The sequence below is a fragment of the Humulus lupulus genome, chromosome X, assembly GCF_963169125.1.
Source record: "Humulus lupulus chromosome X, drHumLupu1.1, whole genome shotgun sequence".
NCBI classification, from domain to species: domain Eukaryota; kingdom Viridiplantae; phylum Streptophyta; class Magnoliopsida; order Rosales; family Cannabaceae; genus Humulus; species Humulus lupulus.
The window spans coordinates 12668392-12690979 of record NC_084802.1 but is presented as its reverse complement, the minus strand read 5'-3'; the positions used below and the strand labels follow the sequence as shown (position 1 = coordinate 12690979).

Below are 22588 nucleotides of genomic sequence, written 5' to 3'. Positions count from 1 at the left end.
CCCATTATAATCGTCTCCTATATATATATATATATATTTATATATATATGCTTAGTATAAAGAAAACAAATTCAACTTCAAAGTAAGTCTTCACTTATTACCCCTCTTTGAGCTTTGAGGTCCCTACTTGTTTTAACTTTTATTATAATAAAAAAAATATCTCACTTTCACATGAAAAACGACCAAGTTGAAGTACTATTTGGGTAAATTTTCCAAAGTATTTTTTTTGTAAAGAAGTCATTTTTTATAACTATTTTTGTTTTAAAAAAACTCTTTTGAAAAAACAAGAAAATTATTTTGAATTGTAATAAAATTTTATTTATTTTCTAATAATATTTTCTTATTGTATCCTTATTTTAATAAAAAATAATAATTATATTGACTATGTGAAAGTAAAAGTTGTTCCACTTGCACCTTAGTACGTACATTTAATTTACACTTAAATAATAAGCTAATTAATTAATGTTCTAACAAATCTTAAATTATTATAAAACGACTAATAATAATTTAACAAATCTTACTAGGTAGTACTAACAAATCTTACATTTTCTAACAAATCTTAAGTTGTTCAAGCTCATCAAGTCAAGAGTAGTACTAGGTACCATTACTATTTTTTTTTAACCAATTATTATTATTATTATTTTACTACATTAATTTAGAAAATGTTATTAGGCTACCTATATATATATTTTCAAAGATATTAATTAATAAACTTATAACAAAAGTGAATTATAGCTAAGTACAAAGGACTTGGTCTCTCTCTCTCTCTCTATCATGTTGAAATGAAATAGTTTACAACTAATAATAATAATAATATAAAGATGATATATATACATATTTATAGCTAGTGTCGGCAGCACAATGCAAACAATATATAATACAACATTAAATTACCTAAAAAAAAAAAATTAATCTTGACCAAGCAAACATGATCTTGAAAAAGGTTGTGAAAATTTATTGGCTTCAATGATTAGTTAGAAAAAGGGAAAATAAATAATAAAAAAAGATAATTATATTTATTTATTTTGTGTATAAAAAAGTGAATTTGAAGAAAGTAAGGTAATTATGCGAGTATTTTGTGAGTATTGTGGTGTGGGCTTGAGATACGTTTGGTGACAAAAATAAACAGCTAAATAGACAGCATACCTGAAAAGGAAGCATCCATATTTGACACTCATGACCCACTTTCAATTCCACTTGGAATAATACTATATAATTATAATTATGATTATAAGCCCCATGTGGACCTTTCTTATACACATGTATTTGCATTTTTACACTTAAAATTCCCCTTTTGATTCTTATTAACACATGCTTTCAATTATTCTTCTCTCTCTCTATATATATTATGTATGAAAAAGCTCACAATTAGCTAGTAAACTATATTGATTGATGGAAGAGAAATTAGTGAAGATTATAAGTTTTTTTTAAGTGATTTTGTACTCTGGTCTATTTTTTATAATATTTTGTAAAATAATATTTGTTTAAAATTTGACTAGTTGTCTAAATTTTTCGACCGGTTGTTTGAATTTTTCAACCATTTGTCTAAATTTTCGATTAGCAGTCTAAATTATGAGAAACTATTTTGTAAATAATTATTTCAACTGCAAAATCACTTTAAAAAATAGAATATTTTACCAATATATATAAACCATATACAAAATTTATTTGGTCTTGTACACTTTTGTAGGATGTGCTATTTATTTATTTATTTTCACTAGACCCACTTGAAATTAAAAATTCAAATTATTAAAAAAGAACTCTTAGTTAAAATTTAAAGATTTAATGTATTTTCACCACTCATTATACAATCCTTATAATTTCAAAATTGGATATTAATAATAAATTTAATGTTTTTTTTATTCTTTATTATCTATCAAAGGTCGTTGCTCTTAACCTCTAAATTATAACATAAATAAATATACAAAATAATTATAATATTACTCAATCTATTATATATAAATCCTTTTAATCTGACTACACTATACAAGTGGTAAGCAAGTAATCAGAAATAAAATATTTATTTACATTTATATAATTTTATGTCTACATTTGGTAAGGGTATTTTTGGAAGGAAAAAACAATACCTAAACTTGGTCATTAAAAAATACATAGTAGAAAGAGAACATGAAAAAGACAGCTTATAATTGCCAACTATATGTGAGCAAAGATTTGTGTTGTTGATATTTTTGACATTATTTTGGTTGAATTAACAATATATAGATTTGTATATGTACAATTTTTATTTTATCTTTACACATTTATACTATACTATATTGAGATCATTTTTAATATGTATATATATATATATATCTTCATGGTCTAAATTAACACCATATACAACCACCCATTTGAATTAACTTAGTAAGAGTAGTTGTTTGAATAATGTTTTCCATAAATAATATATTATGGAAAAAATTAATTAATTTTGATTGAATTAGCCATATATATATTAAAGGTAATTTTATGGTGCATACCTTTAGTGACATTTTGTGTTTCTCGGCTCGTAAATAGTTTTTGACGTGATCTTTTTATGACTGCGTTTATTGTAGTTATTTAGAGTATCTTACAAATTTTCAGAAAATTCTAAATAATTTACAATGCCGAAAATTAGGTTCAAACAGACTGTATTCCACGCGTATAAAAAAATTAGTCATGCGTGCAACAATATGTTTGAACCTAATTTTCGGCATTGTAAATTATTCGAAATTTCTTAAAAATTTGCAAGATGTTCCAAATAACTACAATAAACACAATTATAAAAAAAAAATCACGCAAAAAACTGTTTACGAACTGAAAAACACAAAAAATCACCAAAGATATGCACCATAACAATACCCTCTATATGTATATATATATATATACATACATATATTAATTGGTTGTTATTAGATCCCTTTCATAGCTTTGGAACACGATATATATAAGAATCAGGCACATAAGACATTTTGACTTCGTTTGTTAGAAAGAAATAATTCATGTAAAACGACATCATTTTATATTATATATATAATTTATAGATATATTTTGGAAAATTAATTATAAAAAAAAATGTAAATTTCCTCACCTAATTAAAATTGCATTTTTTAGATATATTTTATTAGGAGCTAGAATACTGACAAAAGGAATAGATTAATATCAAGGGAGTAGATAATAATAAAGTATTTATATAATTATATATGAGTGAATGAAGCACGATTGAACAGCCTAACTAAATAAAATGTACATATATATACAGATCTATATCATAATCACTTAGTTATTTATTTAATTAATAGGAGATTCGAACAAGGAATGAAATGAAGTTGTTAAAAAAATAATTTATATTAAGTAAATAATTAATTTACCTAACGTACATATAGGTCAACCATATGCAAATATATATAAATATATTATTGGATATTTATAATATATATTATAGTTTATTTTATATGATTTATGTAAAATATATGTATTCATTTAAAAAAAAAACTTTATAGTGTATTAAATGTTCCTATTTATTATTAAATAGTGAAGAAGCATTAATTGCTAGGGCACTGGCAAATGACATACAATAATAGACTCTGTGAAGAAAAAGCAGATTATATTCTGACCAATATATTTATTTATGTGTGTCTGTTGTGTATATGTTTCAATTCATTTTCTACAAATATTTAACAAATTTATTATTATTAGATTCAAAAAAATATTTAAGTAACATTATGAAGAAAGTTGATTCAACTAATCAACATTTTTATATGTAACAATTGCTAAAAAATAACTCATACAAATTCAAAGGAATTATAATTATTATTATTATTATTATTAAGGGATTCTAATAGTGTCAAATTTAACATTATAAAAATTTAATGCACCAATTTAATTATAAGGTATTTATGATGATCAAATTTATAAGTTTTACATTTATTTGTTTAATATAATTAAAGAGCTTAGCCGACCCTAAAACAACTTTTTTAAAATAATAAGACATCAAAAAATAAAGTTTCATAATTACTAAAGAATTAATAAAAAATAAAGTTCATATATAGTATGAGCAAAAGAATAAAAAAAAAAGGTACAAATGCATGTTTTTTTTTTCTACGGCTGACTCAAGCAATATATTATATAGTACTATTTTAGTTCATTAAAAATAAAAAATAATGGTGTGGATTTGAGCTTTTACCTACCTTATTCTAGGGTTTATCCAGTAATTAAATTTAATTTTAATCAGTGCATTAACTTTATCTCCATTGTAGAAGCTGACATGTTTAAAGTACATTCTTTTCTTTTGGGTTAGGTTATATATAACTTTTTTAACACAATTTTGTTTTCTTTTTAAAAAGCTAACTATGTTTTAATAACAATGTATGTATCCTTTAATTGACCTAATCATATATCATCACAAACAATATCATAAATTAATTTCAACTTTTTATCATTACAAGTTGATTATGACCATAATGCAATTTTATATATACATGTACTATTGAGTTACTCACATGTTACCTATAGTTTTACTTAGCAAATAATATTATTTGCACATAATTAAATAATTATGTTATTAATTCATTTTTTGGGTCGATGGTTCGTGATTTTCTTAATATTTTAGATGTTGTGAGTGATGGTTTTTGTTGCTTCTTTCTGTTAGTTAAATAAGGTAGTTTATATATTTATCGATTTCAAAATAGAATACCCTTTTTTTCTTGAAAAAAAAAATCAATATTTTTCTATTTAAAAAATGGTTTGATTATAATTATTCTATTATTGTAATTTTTATTAATGTGTATCATAACACTAGATTTTTTTATTGGTTTGCATTAGTTATGGTTTTCACAAAGTCAATGAGACAAAATAGTGGGTATGAGTGAATGAGTATTCACATGTTAGATTAATTTCTCTCTTTCCGTTCCAATTAGTAATTTATTCTATTTTTTTTTTTAAACGTCTCTCTTTATTAACTCACCTTCAACAACCCAAAATAATATAAAAATAAATAATAATAATAATAATTAAGACTAAAAAAACAGAAAATAAAGACATAAAGAAAAACGTTTAGCGAAGGGTAATTTGGTAAATTAAACAAAAGACCAATAATGAGATGAGCCCGCCTTTTAGACAGGCAGGCAATTTCAATTACCCGCGAGATTTTGCAAAACTGTCGGTCCTCTTCCACGTGCGCCGCACGTGACTTCAGCTCAGCTCAGCTCAACTCGCTAACCCCAACTCAGTTTCTCTCTCTACAACTCACAGCTCACTAACTCTCTCTCTCTCTCTCATTTGACTATTCAATCAGACAAACCCCAAAACCAAAACAAAGACCGACCGACACAGAGGAGAGAGAGAAAAATAAAAACGTTAAAGTGAAGTTTTCACTCGCATTCTCTCTCTAACGAAATTACGAAAATGCCCCCGCCATCACCACCGTCACCGTCACCACCTCGTTAGTCCTTCTCCATCAGTCCAAAATTCTGGGTCCCACTCGTAAAAGACCCAACAAAGCTGTAATTACCAATAATTAAATAAAAAAAATTGGATTCTGTTGATTTTTAATATTTCTTTTTTTGTAATTATTGATATAATTATACAGCTAACATCTTTGATCTAAAATAATGCTATAATATATTGTATATATGAATCTTGATTTACTGTATTTCTGTCCCTGTCTCTCGTACTGGTGGGCCGTTGAATTTTCAACCCCCAACTCTCTCTCTTAGATTCTCTCTCTCTATAATTTGGCATCAACCCGTGTCACAGATCGAAAGCTAGCCAAGTTTTCAGAGAACCCATTTGTGAGAAAGGCAAAAAAAAAAAAAAAAAATTAAAACTTGGGTCCTCTCAAGCAAAGAATCATTTACGCTCTGAAACCAAATACCCTTCTACTCATTTTCTTTAATTTATTTATTTTTCATTTTCTCTCTCTCTTATTACACCCTGTATAAAGCTCTGTTTTTTATTGGTTCTATAATGTTGGGTTGGTGCTTCTTCTTGTAAGAAGAACCAGAAGAAGAAGAAAGGCTTGTTCTTCTGGGTTGGTTTTTTTCTCCAGTGATGGGAGAGGTCGAGCAAGTGGTTTTCTGAAGTGGGTTTTAGGTTTCAATTACAAGGCTTTTAGGCTTTTGACTTCGGTAGTGCCATTTAGTTTTCAATTCGTTCGAGTTTTTGGTTGCTATGGAGACCAAAGGAACACTCATTGCGGGTTCTCATAATAGGAATGAGTTTGTTATTATCAATGCCGATGAGGTTTCAAGAGTAAGTCTTTTTATTTTTCTCTTTCTTCACACCTTGTTTTAAGGCAATGGAGCTTGTTAAAACCTTCGAAAATAAGTTGCTTCTTCTCTCTTTGCACATTTTTAAGATGCCCTTTTGGCCTCTATGATGATATTTCGTGTTTAGATCCTGAAATTCACAAGTGAAAAATAATTCTAAGTGTTTTCTCATATATGTATATATATTTGTTTAATTTTCCCCTTTATTTCTTACCTTCAATATCTTATCTTCTCCGTATTATCTGTACTTTCGGTTTTAAAACTTTTGAGTCTGTCATTACTGGTTTTCCGAAAGTAGTTTGATTAGATTTTGTTTTAACACTTTTTATATACTCTTGCGTGGCTTTGTTATCACTTTTTGTGGACTCTTATGCGGCTTTGTTGAGTAGTGTTGCTGTTTTTTCTCTTGATTTCAGAGCTGGTCAATGAAACCGAATATTGAAATGTTTCCAAGAAAATTTCTTGTTCTTCCTTTTTTTTTGGCTCTAGAAGAGTGTTCTCCGTTTTGCACTAATTTTGAATTGCATTATGAAGCTTGAAAGTATCCAGAGCTGGATATATGAATATTCTCCTTTGTTAAGCATCATAATCTGATGTAGATTGATGATATTGATAATTGGTGTGACTACTGTGATTTTCAGGTGACTTCTGTCAAAGAACTAAGTGGACAGATTTGCCAGATCTGTGGAGATGAGATAGAGTTCACTGTAGATGGAGAGCCATTTGTTGCTTGCAACGAATGTGCATTTCCTGTTTGCAGACCTTGCTATGAGTATGAAAGAAGAGAAGGAAATCAAGCCTGCCCTCAGTGTAAAACCAGATACAAACGTCTCAAAGGTACAATCCTTTTTTTTTTCTTCTTCTTCTTCTTCTTCTTTTTGGGACCATTATTTCTCCTTTTTGAGAAAAATGCCATTTCAGTTTGGGGTACCAGCTTTTTAGTTGATCTGTTTTCTTTTAAGATAATCCCAGATCAGTCTGAAGTTTGGATTGGTTAGTGAATTGTGGTTTTGACTTTGAATTTGACTGATTCCAGGGAGTCCTAGAGTGGAAGGTGATGAAGAGGAGGATGATATTGATGATTTGGAGAACGAGTTTCACATTGCTAATGGGGGAGATCCAAACAACATTGCTGAGGCCATGCTTGCTGCTCGCCTCAATGTTGGACGTGGTTCCCATGTCAATGGTTCTGGGATCACCACACCATCAGAGGTGGATTCAGCTTCTGTTGCTGCTGATATCCCTCTCTTGACTTACGGACAAGAGGTGAATGAATTGATTATTGGTTTTCTCTTTTCTTTTTGTATGAATACGTGTTATGAACTGAAATGTCTAATTTTGGTTATTTGTTGTGTAGGATACTGGTATCTCTTCTGATAAGCATGCTCTTATCATTCCCCCATTTATGAGTCGAGGAAAACGGGTTCATCCAATGCCATTCAGCGAGTCTGGCTGTAAGTTTGTCATAAATTTGATTGGATTTCTGGCTGTTTTAGTTTCTTGCTATGAGGCTTGACAGTTGATCTTCTCTGATGCATGCAGTTCAACCAAGGCCAATGGATCCTAAGAAAGATTTGGCAGTATATGGTTATGGGTCCATTGCGTGGAAGGATCGTATGGAGGAATGGAGGAAGAAGCAGAATGAGAGACTTCAGGTGGTGAAGCATGAAGGAGGACATGGCGGTGACGACAATGGGGATGACCCAGATGATGCTGATTTACCTAAGTAAGTGTCATTTTTCAACCAAGTGAATGGTCTCTATTTAATTATACAATTATACAGCTTAGGTGTTGAAAGCAACACATCCCCAGTCTTGGAAAGTGGCTTCATTTCATGGTAACAGATAAAAGACTAGAAGACAAAAGTAACGAACTCTTCCAAGTGGAGTTTTCTTTCCTATTATGAAAAAGTTAATAGAAGTTCAAAACATTGCTTTTCTTGTAAGAGAAATGGTATTTCTTCGATAGTGTACTTATTTTCTTTTGGCATTTTGTATAGAGAAAAACTTAACAAAAAAGATAAGTAAAGAGTTGCTAATGATGTCCAATTTCTTCTTATAGGTCCCTCTTTTTTGATACTTTTCTTTCATTTTTTGGTTGTTACCTGAGCTTCTGAAGATTTCACAAAGACTGAGTATTTATATTTGTGGAAAATCATGTAGTTAATAACTGGAAATTATGTCATATTTATGTTGTCAGACCAGTCAAGAGAAGTTCATTTTAGCGTATATCACTATATTGATTTCATGACACTTTTCAGAACTTCTTGGATCATAATGAAGTTTAAGAAGCTGTTTGATTAAATTACAAAATCTTTTTTCCAAGATAGAGAAAGCTTTTAATAATAGTTTATTTTCTCTTTCTAAGTTGGAATAAAACTTTCTTTTTGAATTCATCCATCACTTGATACTCCTGCATTTAACTGTCTTTTTAGCTATTTTACTTTGTTCATTTCATTAATATATATATATCAATGTTGATTTCATTTTTATAGGATGGATGAGGGCAGGCAGCCACTTTCAAGAAAGTTGCCAATCAGTTCAAGCAAGATAAATCCGTATAGAATGGTCATCCTTCTCCGTATTGCGGTTGTTTGCCTCTTTTTTCACTATCGAATTCTTCACCCTGTCACCGATGCATATGGATTATGGTTAACCTCAGTTATATGTGAAATTTGGTTTGCTGTATCATGGATATTTGATCAATTTCCCAAATGGAATCCAATTGAACGTGAAACATATCTTGATCGATTATCATTGAGGTACTAACTTCTCTCTCTCCCTCCCTCCATATATATATGTATGTATATGTATATATGTTATGTTGGCCTTTGTTGATATGAAATTTTGTTTAGGTATGAGAAAGAAGGGAAGCCATCTGATTTGGCATGTGTAGACGTATTTGTCAGTACAGTGGATCCTATGAAAGAGCCTCCTCTCATTACTGCAAACACAGTTCTGTCTATCCTCTCTGTAGATTATCCAGTCGACAAGGTTGCATGCTACGTCTCAGATGATGGTGCTGCCATGCTGACCTTTGAAGCCCTCTCAGAAACATCTGAGTTTGCAAGAAAGTGGGTCCCGTTCGCCAAGAAATACAAATTAGAACCCCGAGCTCCTGAGTGGTATTTTGCACAAAAAGTTGATTATCTCAAAGACAAAGTAGATCCAACCTTTGTCAGGGAGCGCCGAGCAATGAAGGTTTGCATTCTTTTTCTTTTATTTTTGATGCTTTAACGAACTATCCAATCTACTGTATAATATAATATGATTATGCTCTCTGTGTTTATTTCATAATAGCTGATCACAAAAAATATCTTTATCTGATGTTATCATTGTCTTGTTGCAGAGAGATTATGAGGAGTTCAAAGTTCGGATTAACGGATTGGTTGCCACGGCAAAGAAGGTCCCAGAGGATGGCTGGACAATGCAAGATGGAACTCCATGGCCTGGAAACAATGTCAGGGATCACCCTGGCATGATTCAGGTTGGTCATCCTTGCTCCATCTACATGTCATAAGCTTATCAAGAATTAATTATGTAAATATTCCTTACATTTACCATATTGTGCAGGTTTTCCTTGGTCAAAATGGTGTTCGGGATTTGGATGGAAATGATTTACCTCGTTTGGTTTATGTGTCTCGTGAAAAGAGGCCAGGTTTTGATCATCACAAGAAGGCTGGTGCCATGAATTCTCTGGTGAGCTTCTCTCCCTCTTTCTCTCAATTTGGTTATTTATCATCTTTTTTATTCAATTGTGTATTTATAATTACTGTTGTTGATCAATGCAGATAAGAGTCTCAGCAATCATCTCAAATGCCCCCTATATACTTAATGTCGATTGTGATCACTACATAAACAACAGCAAGGCACTTCGTGAATCCATGTGCTTCATGATGGACCCCACCTCAGGGAAAAAGATCTGTTATGTGCAATTTCCTCAACGATTTGATGGTATTGATCGTCACGACAGATACTCAAATCGTAATGTTGTTTTCTTTGATGTAAGAGCCTTCAATTTCATCTATTGATATATAAACACATTTTCTTAAATGCCTTATCTTTTGGAGGGAGGAAAAGCTAATTCTTTTTCATAAATGAACACAGATCAACATGAAAGGTTTAGATGGGATTCAAGGACCAATTTATGTTGGAACTGGGTGTGTGTTCAGAAGGCAAGCACTCTATGGATATGATGCTCCTGCCAAAAAGAAGTCCCCAATGAGAACCTGTAATTGTTGGCCGAGGTGGTGCTGCATGTGTTGTGGATCTAGGAAGAAAACCAAGAAGCCAAAGACTGACAAAAAGAAGACGAAAACCAAGGATGATACAAAGCAGATTTATGCACTAGAAAATATTGAGGAGGGAATAGAAGGTAAGGAATAACATCCTATTTCAAGACTACATTATTTCCATGAGTTGTGAATTTCAGTTTCTAAAACCCTTTTGCCCCTCCATTATAATGTGCAATGTTTGTTTGTTTTATTCGAGTACTATGCACACTTTACCAAATGGTCATTTCAACACTTATTTTTTCTCCTTTTTCTTTTTGGTTCGTGTGTTGATTTCAGCACTTAATTTAGTCATGAAATAGCACTTCTGTCTCAAAGATCAAACCTTTGAATGTGTGGGCAGCTAGTTTTCTTATTCATGATATATATTGTTGATTACATAACATAACATTTATTTGTTATTTGAACTGCCTTTTCAGGAATAGACAATGAAAAATCATCCCTTATGCCCCAAACCAAATTTGAAAAGAAATTCGGTCAGTCAAGTGTATTTATTGCTTCATCACTTATGGAAAATGGCGGTGTTCCCAAGGGTGCATCTTCTGCTTCACTATTAAAAGAAGCCATTCATGTCATTAGTTGTGGATATGAAGACAAGACTGAATGGGGGAAAGAGGTATGCAGTTGTGTATTTTTAATTAAAATTGAAGGGTTTACAAGCATTTCTTTTAGCAGAAAGTTGACATTTGACACTCTCTTTACTAAATTTTAATTTTGTTCCAGGTTGGTTGGATATACGGTTCTGTTACAGAGGATATTTTGACTGGGTTCAAGATGCACTGCCATGGATGGAGATCAGTATATTGCATCCCTAAAAGGCCTGCATTTAAAGGTTCTGCTCCTATCAATCTTTCCGATAGGTTGCACCAGGTCCTCCGGTGGGCCCTTGGATCTGTTGAGATATTGTTGAGCAGGCATTGTCCAATATGGTACGGGTACGGGTGTGGCCTAAAGCACTTAGAGCGCTTTTCGTACATAAACTCCGTCGTTTATCCTTTGACATCTATCCCCTTGCTCGCTTATTGTACCTTGCCAGCTATCTGTCTTGTTACTGGGCAGTTTATTGTCCCTGAGGTAATTTCTGAACTTCTGTTATATATTGCTATTTGTAAAAATATACATTTTCCCATCAATCAGCTTATGTTTTCACTTGAACTAATCACCAGCTTTCTATTTGGTCTACAGATTAGCAACTATGCCAGTATCCTTTTCATGGGTCTCTTTATTTCCATTGCCGTAACGAGTATTCTCGAGATGCAGTGGGGAGGCGTTGGCATACATGATTGGTGGAGGAATGAGCAATTTTGGGTGATTGGTGGTGTTTCTTCTCATCTTTTTGCTCTCTTCCAGGGTCTGCTTAAGGTTTTGGCTGGTGTTAACACAAACTTCACTGTAACATCCAAAGCCGCAGATGATGGAGAATTCTCAGAGCTCTACCTGTTCAAGTGGACAACTTTGTTGATCCCTCCCATGACTTTGCTTATCATAAACATTATTGGAGTCATTGTTGGAATTTCAGATGCCATCAGCAATGGTTATGATTCATGGGGTCCACTCTTCGGTAGACTCTTTTTCGCCATCTGGGTTATTCTTCATCTCTACCCCTTCCTCAAGGGTTTCATGGGTAAACAAAACAGGCTTCCAACCATCATTGTGGTGTGGTCAATTCTTCTGGCATCAATTTTCTCACTTTTGTGGGTCAGAATCAACCCATTTGTGTCTAAAGGTGATATTGTGTTGGAAGTTTGTGGTTTGGACTGTGACTAAAGATATACAGAACAGAAGGTTCTAAAGGTTTGATTTTTATGTAGAAAAAGCTGTGTAGAACACAAGTGTAAGATTTTTCTTTCTTCTTTTTTTTCTTTTTCTCTTTTTGGGTTGAAGATGAAGGCATCCCTGGACACAGTACTGAAAATGTCATCTTGAAAAAGATGGAACTGCAGAGTGAAATGAGTTGGTTGGGGATGCATGTAGATATAAAAGGAACTCGGATCTGACACATTGAGATTTGTTTTGCAAAGTTTTTCACTTTGATTCTTTATTATACATGGTTGGCTGAAAGGGATTGTACTCAGTCTGTCTGTAATCTCAGGAGAGAGCATTTAGTCCCATTTTCTTAGAGTCTTATATACCTTCCTAATAAGGGAACTTAAAATTGTCTACAAAGGGGGATTGTCTGCACGGTATTATTTATGTTGCTCTCTTTCATTTGTATTTTGTATTTTTGACTGAGAAATAAGCTGCAATCCAAGTGATGTAATGTAATTTTCTGAATGTCCAAAGATATTGTTGTTGGTAAATGCTTATGCTTTAGGTGCCTCTTGTTTGAATGTTTAGCTTTGATAATTGTTCAACCTTGGTAGCCAAAATAACAACAAAAGAAGTCCAATATTTTATAACTTACATCGTTATACAAAGCACATCTCCAAGAATATCTAAATTCTAAATTACACAACAATTGCGAATCTCAAATTACACAACACAAGCTAAACACTAACTAAATTAGCAAACACTAACTAAACTCTGCATGAGATATGCCAGAATATTAAGGAAGGTCACTTCAAATCTATGCATCTTCCAGAGGCAAGATGTCTACATATTCGGCAAATTCTCTAGAGGCCTTCTCTTTTGTGATCTTTTTGAGGCTGTAAGGCTGAAATGTTCCCTCTTGGAGCTTGGCATGTTTTCTTTCATATCATGAAAATTCTTCTGATTCTTTGGAGTTGCTGGGATTGAAAAAATGTTATTCTTTGGTATAGCAGAATCACTTGTGCCCTCCTTGCCAGTCTCTTGAAGTGACTCCAACTTCAGTAGCCTTGATTTGGAAGAAACTGGAAAATGGGATCAAGGGCCAAAGTGTTAGACCTTTAATTCCTTAAACTAAAGTTAAACACACAAAAGTATAAAGCTTACCGTTTCTAAGAGCTGAAGAAAACTGGTCCACATTTGTTCCTTTCAGTTCCGAGTCACCACCTTTGTTCACACAAATTTCCACTTGCTTTGAATAGTTTCTGTTACCTTCTGTTGTAGGCTTAAATGAAGCAGCAGAACTAAAGCCATCAACCTCATCAGCTTCTATAGAACTCTCAAACACAGCAGATTCATCTTCATCGTGCTCAAAGCCAATGTTACATTTCTCTTCTGTAACATTATTTTCAATGATGGGCTCATCCAAAGCAGCAGCATAGGAACTTGTTGCCTGTGTTTCTGACACATTACTCAGCTCTGCTGTGTCTACCATGTCTCCACTTGCGTCGTTTACACCTTCAGCAACATTTTCATTTTCATCAGCACCCAATTCCGCTGAGAATATACCTGAGAACAGAGGAACTCAATACTTTTATGAAATTTATAACTCAAACATATTACCTTTCTAAGGGTGATGATAAACACATTACCTTTCTCTACTGATCCGCCATTTTCAATGATGGGCTCATCCAAAGCAGCAGCATAGGAACTTGTTGCCTGTGTTTCTGACACATTACTCAGCTCTGCTGTGTCTATCAAGTCTTCACTTACGTCGTTTACGCCTTCAGCAACATTTTCATTTTCCACTTGCTTTAGACCATCAGCGCCCAATTCCGCTGAGAATATACCTGAGAGCAGAGGAAATCAATACTTTTATGAAATTTATAACTCAAACATATTACCTTTCTAAGGGTGATGATAAACACATCACCTTTCTCTACTGATCCGCCATTTTCACTGCTGGGCTCATCGGAAGCAGCAGCATAGGAACTTGTTGCCTGTGTTTCTGACTCATTACTCAGCTCTGCCGTGTCTACCATGTCTTCACTTGCGTCGATTACGCCTTCAGCAACATTTTCATTTTCCACTTGCTTTAGACCATCAGCACCCAATTCCGCTGAGAATAAACCTGAGAACAGAGGAACTCAATACTTTTATGAAATTTATAACTCAAACATACTTCTAAGGGTGATGATAAACACATTACCTTTCTCTGCTGATCCTCCATTTTCACTGCTGGGCTCATCTGAAGCAGCAGTCATGTTTCCTTCTGAAACATCTTCGATCACCTCCCTTGTTTCTACCATATCTACACTTCTGTCACTCACATCTACAGAGTTGATATCTTCACCACCAGTGTTTGTAAAAGCTGTTATGCTGCCAATAATCTCTGTAGATTCCTTAAACTCAAATGACTCAGCGTTACAAATATCAAGATCTAGACATTGGGTGATGACAGACTGCTTTGATCTCTCATTTTCATTAATGGGCTCATGTAAAGCAGCAAAGTGACTTTCATTCTGAATCTTAACTTCCACAACCGAAGCAGAAACTTTTGAAATACTAACTACAGTATCTTCCCCATTTTTCACCTCCTCACTAGCTTCACCCATCAAATTGTCACATTCAAATGTTTTGCACTCCAATGCCTTATTTTCTGTTTATATTTTTGCAAAAAAGAGATCATTAGTAACTAAAAATAATCAAACAATAATTGTATTAAAACGGGTGATGACTTGTACTGAAATAACCTTGAGGTGTCAATTGCATTAATTGACTAAATTGGGCAGTATCCGAGCAATCATCCAAGCATTGTTGATCATCCCTTTCAGGTGCTAGAATTTCTTCCACATCTGCAGAGTCCTTGGATCCACCAAAAGATACTTCCACGTTTTCTAGAACTTCTACATATACTTCTTCGGAACTAATCTTGCTGTCATTGCTACTGAAAAGATTGTGGAGATCCAGACAAATACCACTGCCTCTTCGGTCTGTTCCAAGTTCATTATATGAATGAGTCTAAATTTTTTAGATCGGTTCCTAAAAAAAATACTAAACGATTTAAGGTGTGTCCAAATTTTTATTTAATATGTAAAGGTTGAAAAACATACCCTTTTCAGTCTTCAATGTGGAGAGTTCTTCCAATGCATCAGTGTCCTTGGATGCACTAGAGGATTCCACATTTTCTGTACAATGCAAATCATGCATGTCCCATGTTTTTTCGGAATCAATCTTTCTGCTATTGCTGCTGAAAAGATTGCTGAGACCCAGACAAACATCATCTGTTTCATCACCTTCTAACGTAGTTCTGTGGTATCTTGAGGCCGTACGGTCAGTTCCAAATTCTTCATTTCCTTTTATGGATAAATTCACATTTTTGAGATCACTTCCTACAAAATGAGAAAAGAAAAGATTGTAAGTAAGAATCTAGTTGATGTGTTATAGTTGTTTGTATTGTTGAGTTCAAAACAGAATTGCATCTGTACCTCTGTCAGTGTTAGCCTCCACAACTTCTACACTGTCTGTGACAAGATTCCTATACACATGACAAGGAGACTCCTCCCCAACTGCGACCATAGAAAAAGAACTATCTTTAACATGATATCAAAACTTAAAAGATCCAAGGAAGGTGGGAAAAAAAAGCTAATACAATGTGATGAAAAAAAATCATTGTTGAACAAAAAGAAATGCTATACGAACCTGTTAAGGTTATGTCAATTGTGGTTTCTGCTAATGTCTTAATGTCTGCAATGATTTTCTCGTTGCATCCGCAATCATCCTCAAATTTCTGTGGTGAAATCGGAGATGCACCAGCCAACTTAGTACTATCCTGAATGCTATCAAAATCAATTCTTTGATCCAAGCTCTCGTCACAAGCTTCATCAGTTGAAACTACTTTGATATCTCGTGAATTAATCAATATAGAATCAGGACCACTGTCATTCTGTGCTTGAACTTCATCTTCAACCAAGTTATCATTGATATCACTTGCAGTAGCACCCAGAGCTAAATCTTCATTGAGTGTTGTTTCAGCATAAGCTTCTTTATCTTCTTCTCCGCCATCTTTCAGCATATTCTGCTCAGCCACACCACTTGTCTCTGCACCTTCTACCGCACCACTTTCACATCCCTTATTTTCTGCAACTCCTGGTTCACTTTCTTCGTGCACAAGATCCATATGGACCTCGTTATCTAAATACTCTTGGATGATGGCAAATGCATCCTCTCTCTCATTAGGATTTCCACTATCTTCTGAAATCAGCTCTTCGGAGACAGCCGGGGAAGTATGATGTCCATGCTCTCCTAGTTGTCTTTCAGAAACTTCTTCAACTTGTTCATTCATTGTTAACTTTTCCTCAATCTCCTTGTGCTTCTCATCATAACCACCTTCTAAATTGGCTTCTACATGGACTTCATAAGATCCTTCAACTCCTAAACCCATAATTGTTTCTGAAGCAGTGATCTCTGAAGGCTGAACATGAAGCTCTGAGGATTCATCAACTTGTTCATTCATTGCCAAATTCTCCTCAACCTCATTGCGCTTCTCATCATCCTCGCCTTCTAAATTGGCTTCTACAAGGGCTTCATAAGATCTTTCAACTCCCTCTTTCTCACCATCTCCTAAATCCATAATTGTTTCTGAAGCAGTGATCTCTGAAGACTGAACCTGAAGCTCTGAGGTTTCATCAATTTGTTCATTCATTGCCAAATTCTCCTCAACCTCATTGCGCTTCTCATCATCCTCGCCTTCTAAATTGGCTTCTACAAGGGCTTCATAAGATCTTTCAACTCCCTCTTTTTCACTATCTCCTAAATCCATAATTGTTTCTGAAGCAGCGATCTCTGAAGACTGAACCTGAAGCTCTGAGGTTTCATCAACTTGTTCATTCATTGCCAAATTTTCCTCAACCTCACAGTGCTTCTCATCATACTCTTCTAAATTGGCTTCTACAAGGACTTCAAAAGATCTTTCAACTCCCTCTTTTTCACCAACTCCTAAACCCATAATTGTTTCTGAAGCAGTGGTCTCTGAAGATTGGACCTGAAGCTCTGAGGTTTCATCAACTTGTTCAGTCATTGCCAAAATCTCCTCAACCTCATTGCGCTTCTCATCATACTCACCTTCTAAATTGGCTTCTACAAGGACTTCATCTGCTAAATCGAGATTTATTTCTAAATCAGTGATCTCTGAAGACTGAACAGGAAGTTCTGAGGTTGTATTATCTGTTTTCCAAAAAAAAAAAAAGAGGAAAAAACCTCAGAAAACTTTCACTGCTGAATTTGAATGTATTACAACATGGCCAAAGTGTAGATTCAAACTACCTGGTAAAGGAGTAAACCAATCAACATTTTGTGAGTTTTCAACTGCTTCCTCAATCTTACAATCAACGTCGGTTACTAAAGCAAAATCCTTTGCTGCAGCATCATGGTAATTGGCTCGGGCCTGATAAAACTCTGAAGTGGCTGCATCGTTTTCCTGGTTTTTGCCATTGGTAGCTCCATTTCCTATGATACAAAATTGTACACGGAGACTTATCATAAGCATACTGCGTGTTCAACTAATAAGTGTAACATCACAACCAAGATAACCGTAGTACCTGAGTCCTCGATCTCTGCCTCTTCGTCTGTTGTATAAACTGTGTCGCCACTGGAATTATGAGATCTATATTCATCTCCTGCATTTTTGTGGTTATGCCAACTATTTAGTCTTACTCAAAATATTACAATTATTTATAATCAACTCAAACAAAAATTTTATATAAATTAAGAATTAAGAAGAAACAACCCTTCATATGTTCAAAATACTCAGTCAAATATACTAACCATGAGATGAATAAACATTCAGTACTGAGCTTGGACATCCCTTGGGACTGCCACACTTCTGTTCCTCTTGCAACTCCTCTAACTTAACTTCTACCTCAACTTTGTCATTTTCAAACATGAGATTTTGAGCAGCTGGTGAAGCACCTGTATCCAACTCCAAAGCAACATGATTGTCAAGTTCACTATGAGGTTGCTGAATTTCCTGCACAGTATGCATAACTTCGTTTGATACCTCCTTTATAACTTCGCAAGATAAGGGTGCCATCTCATTTAAGTTAATAGAAGATTGACACTTCTTTCCCTCCAACTTGTCAATCTTCTCTTCTAAATTAACTTGGTCAGCCGTGGGGATGAAATCATGAGAAGAAACGGAAGGATCTCTACTAAAATCTGAAGCAACATCGTTCGATTCCTCCTTTATAACTTCACAAGTTGTGTGCGCCTCCTCATTTGAGTTACTAGGAGATTCACACTTCTTTCCCCCCAACTCCTCCCGCTCATCTTCTACATTAACTTGGTCAGCCATGGAGATGAGATCATGAGCAGAAAATGAAGGATCTCTATTCAACTCCGAAGCAACATCTTTGTGATTGTCAAGTTCACCGAGATATGGCTGCTGAATTTGTCCATCTTCATTTGATTCCTCCTTTATAGATGCAATCTCATTTATAGCACTTGGAGATTCACACTCTCTTCCCTCTGGCAACTTCTCCAAGGGAAAATGAGGCAGAAACCCAGGTTCGACTTCTTCCTTTAACACACCTTGTTCAATGTTACATTCCAAACAAGTTGTACCAATTATTGTCCCTACCTTCTCTTCTGCACATCAATAACACATAAATGAGAGAAATAGAAAGCCAATCGATGAATTTTAAAGCTAACAAAAATAAAACATCACTTGAAAAAGCGGGAAAAAAATCAGAAAAATAAAAGGGTGGGTACCTTGACTATCATTTACATGATCTTGAATCGGTTCTAAGTTCTCATTGGGGTTCAAATCTGCCAAGTACTGATCCTCTTGTATATTATTAGCTTTGTCATTCTCAGCAGATTGATTATCTACTTCATCACTTCCTTGGTTCATGCTTTTATATCCACCTGCAGTTTGGAAGTATATTATTAGAAAACCATAAACCATTCAAAGTCATCATCATTGTTTGACAAAAAGATATGAACTTCACCTTCAGAATCTTCATCATAGATAGGTGACAAATCATTAACTGTCGAGTCCAAGTGCTCATTATTTGGATATTCTGTCAATACTAATTTATAATCACCAGGGTCGCCACTTGCATTCAATGACTGATCTTCCATGTCGCTCTCTACAATCTTTTCCAGAAACTTTTCTTTGCCTTCTTCTGCTGTGTTGTTTTCATTCCCATTCACAACGTGTTCTGCAGCACTATTATCAACTACAGATGCTGATACCTGACTCTCCATACTCAATGCAAGATCAACAACCAGATTTGGTGAAATATCAACGACTAAACTTCGTGAAACATCGACCAATTCATCATTAACAGCAGAAACCTCAACAAAACCAGGCTCATTTCTGCTTATTGAAGCTTCTACCACAGCCAACTCATCATCAATCACAGGTGACTCCTTGAGGGGCAAAGCATTATTTGACTCATCATCAATCACTGGTGGCTCCTTGAGGGGCAAAGCATTATTTGACCCATCATCAATCACAGGTGACTCCATGAGGGGCAAAGCATTAATTGACTCATCATCAATCACAGGTGGCTCCTTGAGGGGCAAAGCATCATTTGAAAACAAACCATCCCCTTGCTTGGGGGGCAAAGCATTATTTGACCCATCATCAATCACAGGTGATTCCATGAGGGGCAAAGCATTAATTGACTCATCATCAATCACAGGTGGCTCCTTGAGGGGCAAAGCATCATTTGAAAACAAACCATCCCCTTGCTTCCTCTCTTCATGCTGCTTATTCTTTTTTAGAACTGCTGTTGTCAATTCCACAAGTTCAACAATTTTTCCTTTGGAAGTATTTACAGGTTCATGAGCAATCACTAAACTTTGTTCGTTCAACACCAGCTCCTGAGTTTTCTTTTCTTGCCCATACTTCCTAGCAACTTCTCCCAATTTGTCAGATATTTCAGTTAAAATCTGACTAGAAGCATCACGAGTAGACTTCCTTGCAGGCTTAGCTGCAACATTAGCACATCTTTCTAATGGTTCTTCAATTGATAAATTCACCCTTCCAGCAGTCTCACGAGTTGTCAACTGCTCATCGGTAGTAGTACTAGCAGCAGAACTAAACAATATAGTATTTCGCCTGGTCCTTCTTGAGGGGCCATCAGGTAATAATTGCTTCACAGTATCACCATTAGGCTCAATTTTAGGAACATCATCCACTTTTGTTTTCTTTGATCTTTTACTGGGTTCCATATTCAACATTGGTCCATGTTCAATAGATTCACCAGCAAAAGTTTCACTTGCCACCCTTCCCTTCTTGCCAGCAACAGACTTCCTCCTCAGTGAGTTTCTGCCTAAACCCTTCGAAGGTTCTTCCAGTTGGAGAACATCTTGACAACTTTTCTTTGTTTCTTCAAAAACACCATTCCCATTAATCTGAGCCCTAGACCTTCTGGTCCTGCCCTCAACACCAGCTTTCGCTAAATCATCAGTCAAAGCCTTAGAGCCTTCATCCACTACCACCTTCCTTTGCGTCTTAGTTCTTCTGGCTGGACCCTTCAAAGGTTCTTCAAGTTGAAGAACATTTTGACATTCGTTCTTTGTTTCTGCAAAATCATTCTCGTTAATCTGAGTCCTGGTCCTTCTGGTCCTGACCCCAACATCAGCATTCCCCAAATCCTTAGTCAAGGCATTAGAGTCTTCATCTTTTGCAACATTCCTCTGAATCTTAGACCTTCTGGTCCTACCCTCGACATCAGCTTTCCCCAAATCCTCAGTCAAACCATTAGAGCCTTCATCCTTAGCCACATTCATCTGAGTCTTAGACCTTCTTGTCCTACCCTCAACAACCGCTTTCCCCAAATCCTCAGTCAAGGCATTAGAGCCTTCATCCTTAGCCACAATCATCTGAGTCTTAGACCTTCTAGTCCGAATCCCAACATCAGTTTTACCCAAATCTTGGCTCAAAGCATTAGAGTCTTCATCCTTTGACTCGTTCAGGTGCGAACGTTTCATTATTTTTTGGGGATTGGCTGCCTCTGCAATGAGATTCTCTTCTAAAGTTACATCCGCTGAAAGAAACCCATTACTGCCTTTACCACCCCTCGTCTTCTTGGAACCTCCAAGCGATTTTTTCTTGCTTGGAACGGCTACATCTCCTTCTTCTCCATTCCCATCAGCTTCAATCACCACATTTCTACCTCTCAACTGCCGAACACCCTCTTCTTTCTTCGGTTCATCACGTCCAGTAGAATCATCAACAACCGGAGCCGGCTTATCACAAACATCAACAGTTTCCTTTCCTTTTCTACCTCTCTTTCTCCCAGCAACAGCCAAAGAAACTGCCTTCAAATCTTCTTCAACATCACTCTGCGCTCTAGCTCTTGTTACTCTAACTGGGTTTTCCTTAACGTTCATCTTCACTACAACATTCTTACTCGTTGACCTCCTCTTCCTCGAATTCCCCTTCTTCGGTCTGGAACTGTAATCAGAATCCGAGTTCGAGTCTACATCCGTACCCACAAACACAAATGTCTCATTTTCAGGACTAAACGTCACTTTCTTCACCTTCTTTCCAACAACCACAGAATGAACTTCACTATCAATTTCGCACAAACCCTCTGGTACAGAAGTTTCACCTTCCTGTTTACAAATCATAACCCAGTTTCGCTTTTAACAAGTAGAAAAATAAATTTTCATGCAATTTCTCGGGAAACAAACAGAAAACATAATCTCAAGAAAAGAAAAAGGGGTACCTTGAGAAGCAGATTGAGCCGATCTGCCATTTCACGGTTGGTCAAATTAGCTGGAATTCCATGAGTCTTGCACAAAGCTTGAAGCTCCTTCCTCTTCATTCCCTGAAAATCCATCTCTACATTACCAAAAGCGAAATCCAACTCTTGCAAGATCTGTTTTTACGAGTTCCTCTTTTGGTACGTGAATAGTTTTTGAAAATTAGTTTTCGGATTCGCTTTTATCCTCAAATTCAAATTTTGAATTCTTACAGTTTTCCCGCTCATGCAAACGGCTAGTGGTACTTACTATTATTATCCCACTCTCTCGAGTACGTATAAATTTCTGTACTCGCGAGTACGAATCGTATATTTCGACAAGGATTGGATAAGTAGGGGCAAAATGGTAATTAAGGAAAGTTAACGGTAAAAGAAAGCGAGTACTGTTTAAGTGGTTGTTATTGCGATTGTGTCTTAGGAAGATTTCATGTTATGTTAGTTGGTCAAATTGTCTTTGCTTCCTGCACAAGTTTGGTTTCAAATGAACAAACAAAGCTAATTTTTATTTATTATTCTTCTTTGTTTTTTTT

The 22588-nt window shown here is 34.9% G+C and overlaps 2 protein-coding genes across 2 annotated transcripts; one reads left to right on the top strand and one right to left on the bottom strand.

The window, feature by feature from the left end:
- The first annotated feature begins 5763 nt into the window (after positions 1-5763).
- Positions 5764-12836, top strand: LOC133805355 (cellulose synthase A catalytic subunit 2 [UDP-forming]-like). Its single transcript, XM_062243514.1, has 14 exons — positions 5764-6228; positions 6887-7082; positions 7282-7511; positions 7603-7699; positions 7788-7971; positions 8740-9006; positions 9100-9445; positions 9594-9731; positions 9818-9943; positions 10036-10248; positions 10352-10619; positions 10956-11152; positions 11260-11610; positions 11722-12836. Exons 1-14 carry the CDS (start codon positions 6148-6150, stop codon positions 12301-12303), a joined length of 3276 nt encoding a protein of 1091 aa, XP_062099498.1. The 5' UTR covers positions 5764-6147; the 3' UTR covers positions 12304-12836.
- Positions 12837-12905: 69 nt separating this feature from the next.
- Positions 12906-22204, bottom strand: LOC133805522 (uncharacterized). Its single transcript, XM_062243704.1, has 15 exons — positions 22023-22204; positions 19290-21909; positions 19051-19206; positions 18109-18927; positions 17883-17960; positions 17608-17790; positions 15985-17508; positions 15771-15851; positions 15396-15674; positions 15036-15275; positions 14492-14941; positions 14216-14413; positions 13935-14132; positions 13450-13851; positions 12906-13367 (listed from the first exon to the last, which is right to left on the bottom strand). Exons 1-15 carry the CDS (start codon positions 22134-22136, stop codon positions 13129-13131), a joined length of 7581 nt encoding a protein of 2526 aa, XP_062099688.1. The 5' UTR covers positions 22137-22204; the 3' UTR covers positions 12906-13128.
- Positions 22205-22588: the final 384 nt, after the last annotated feature.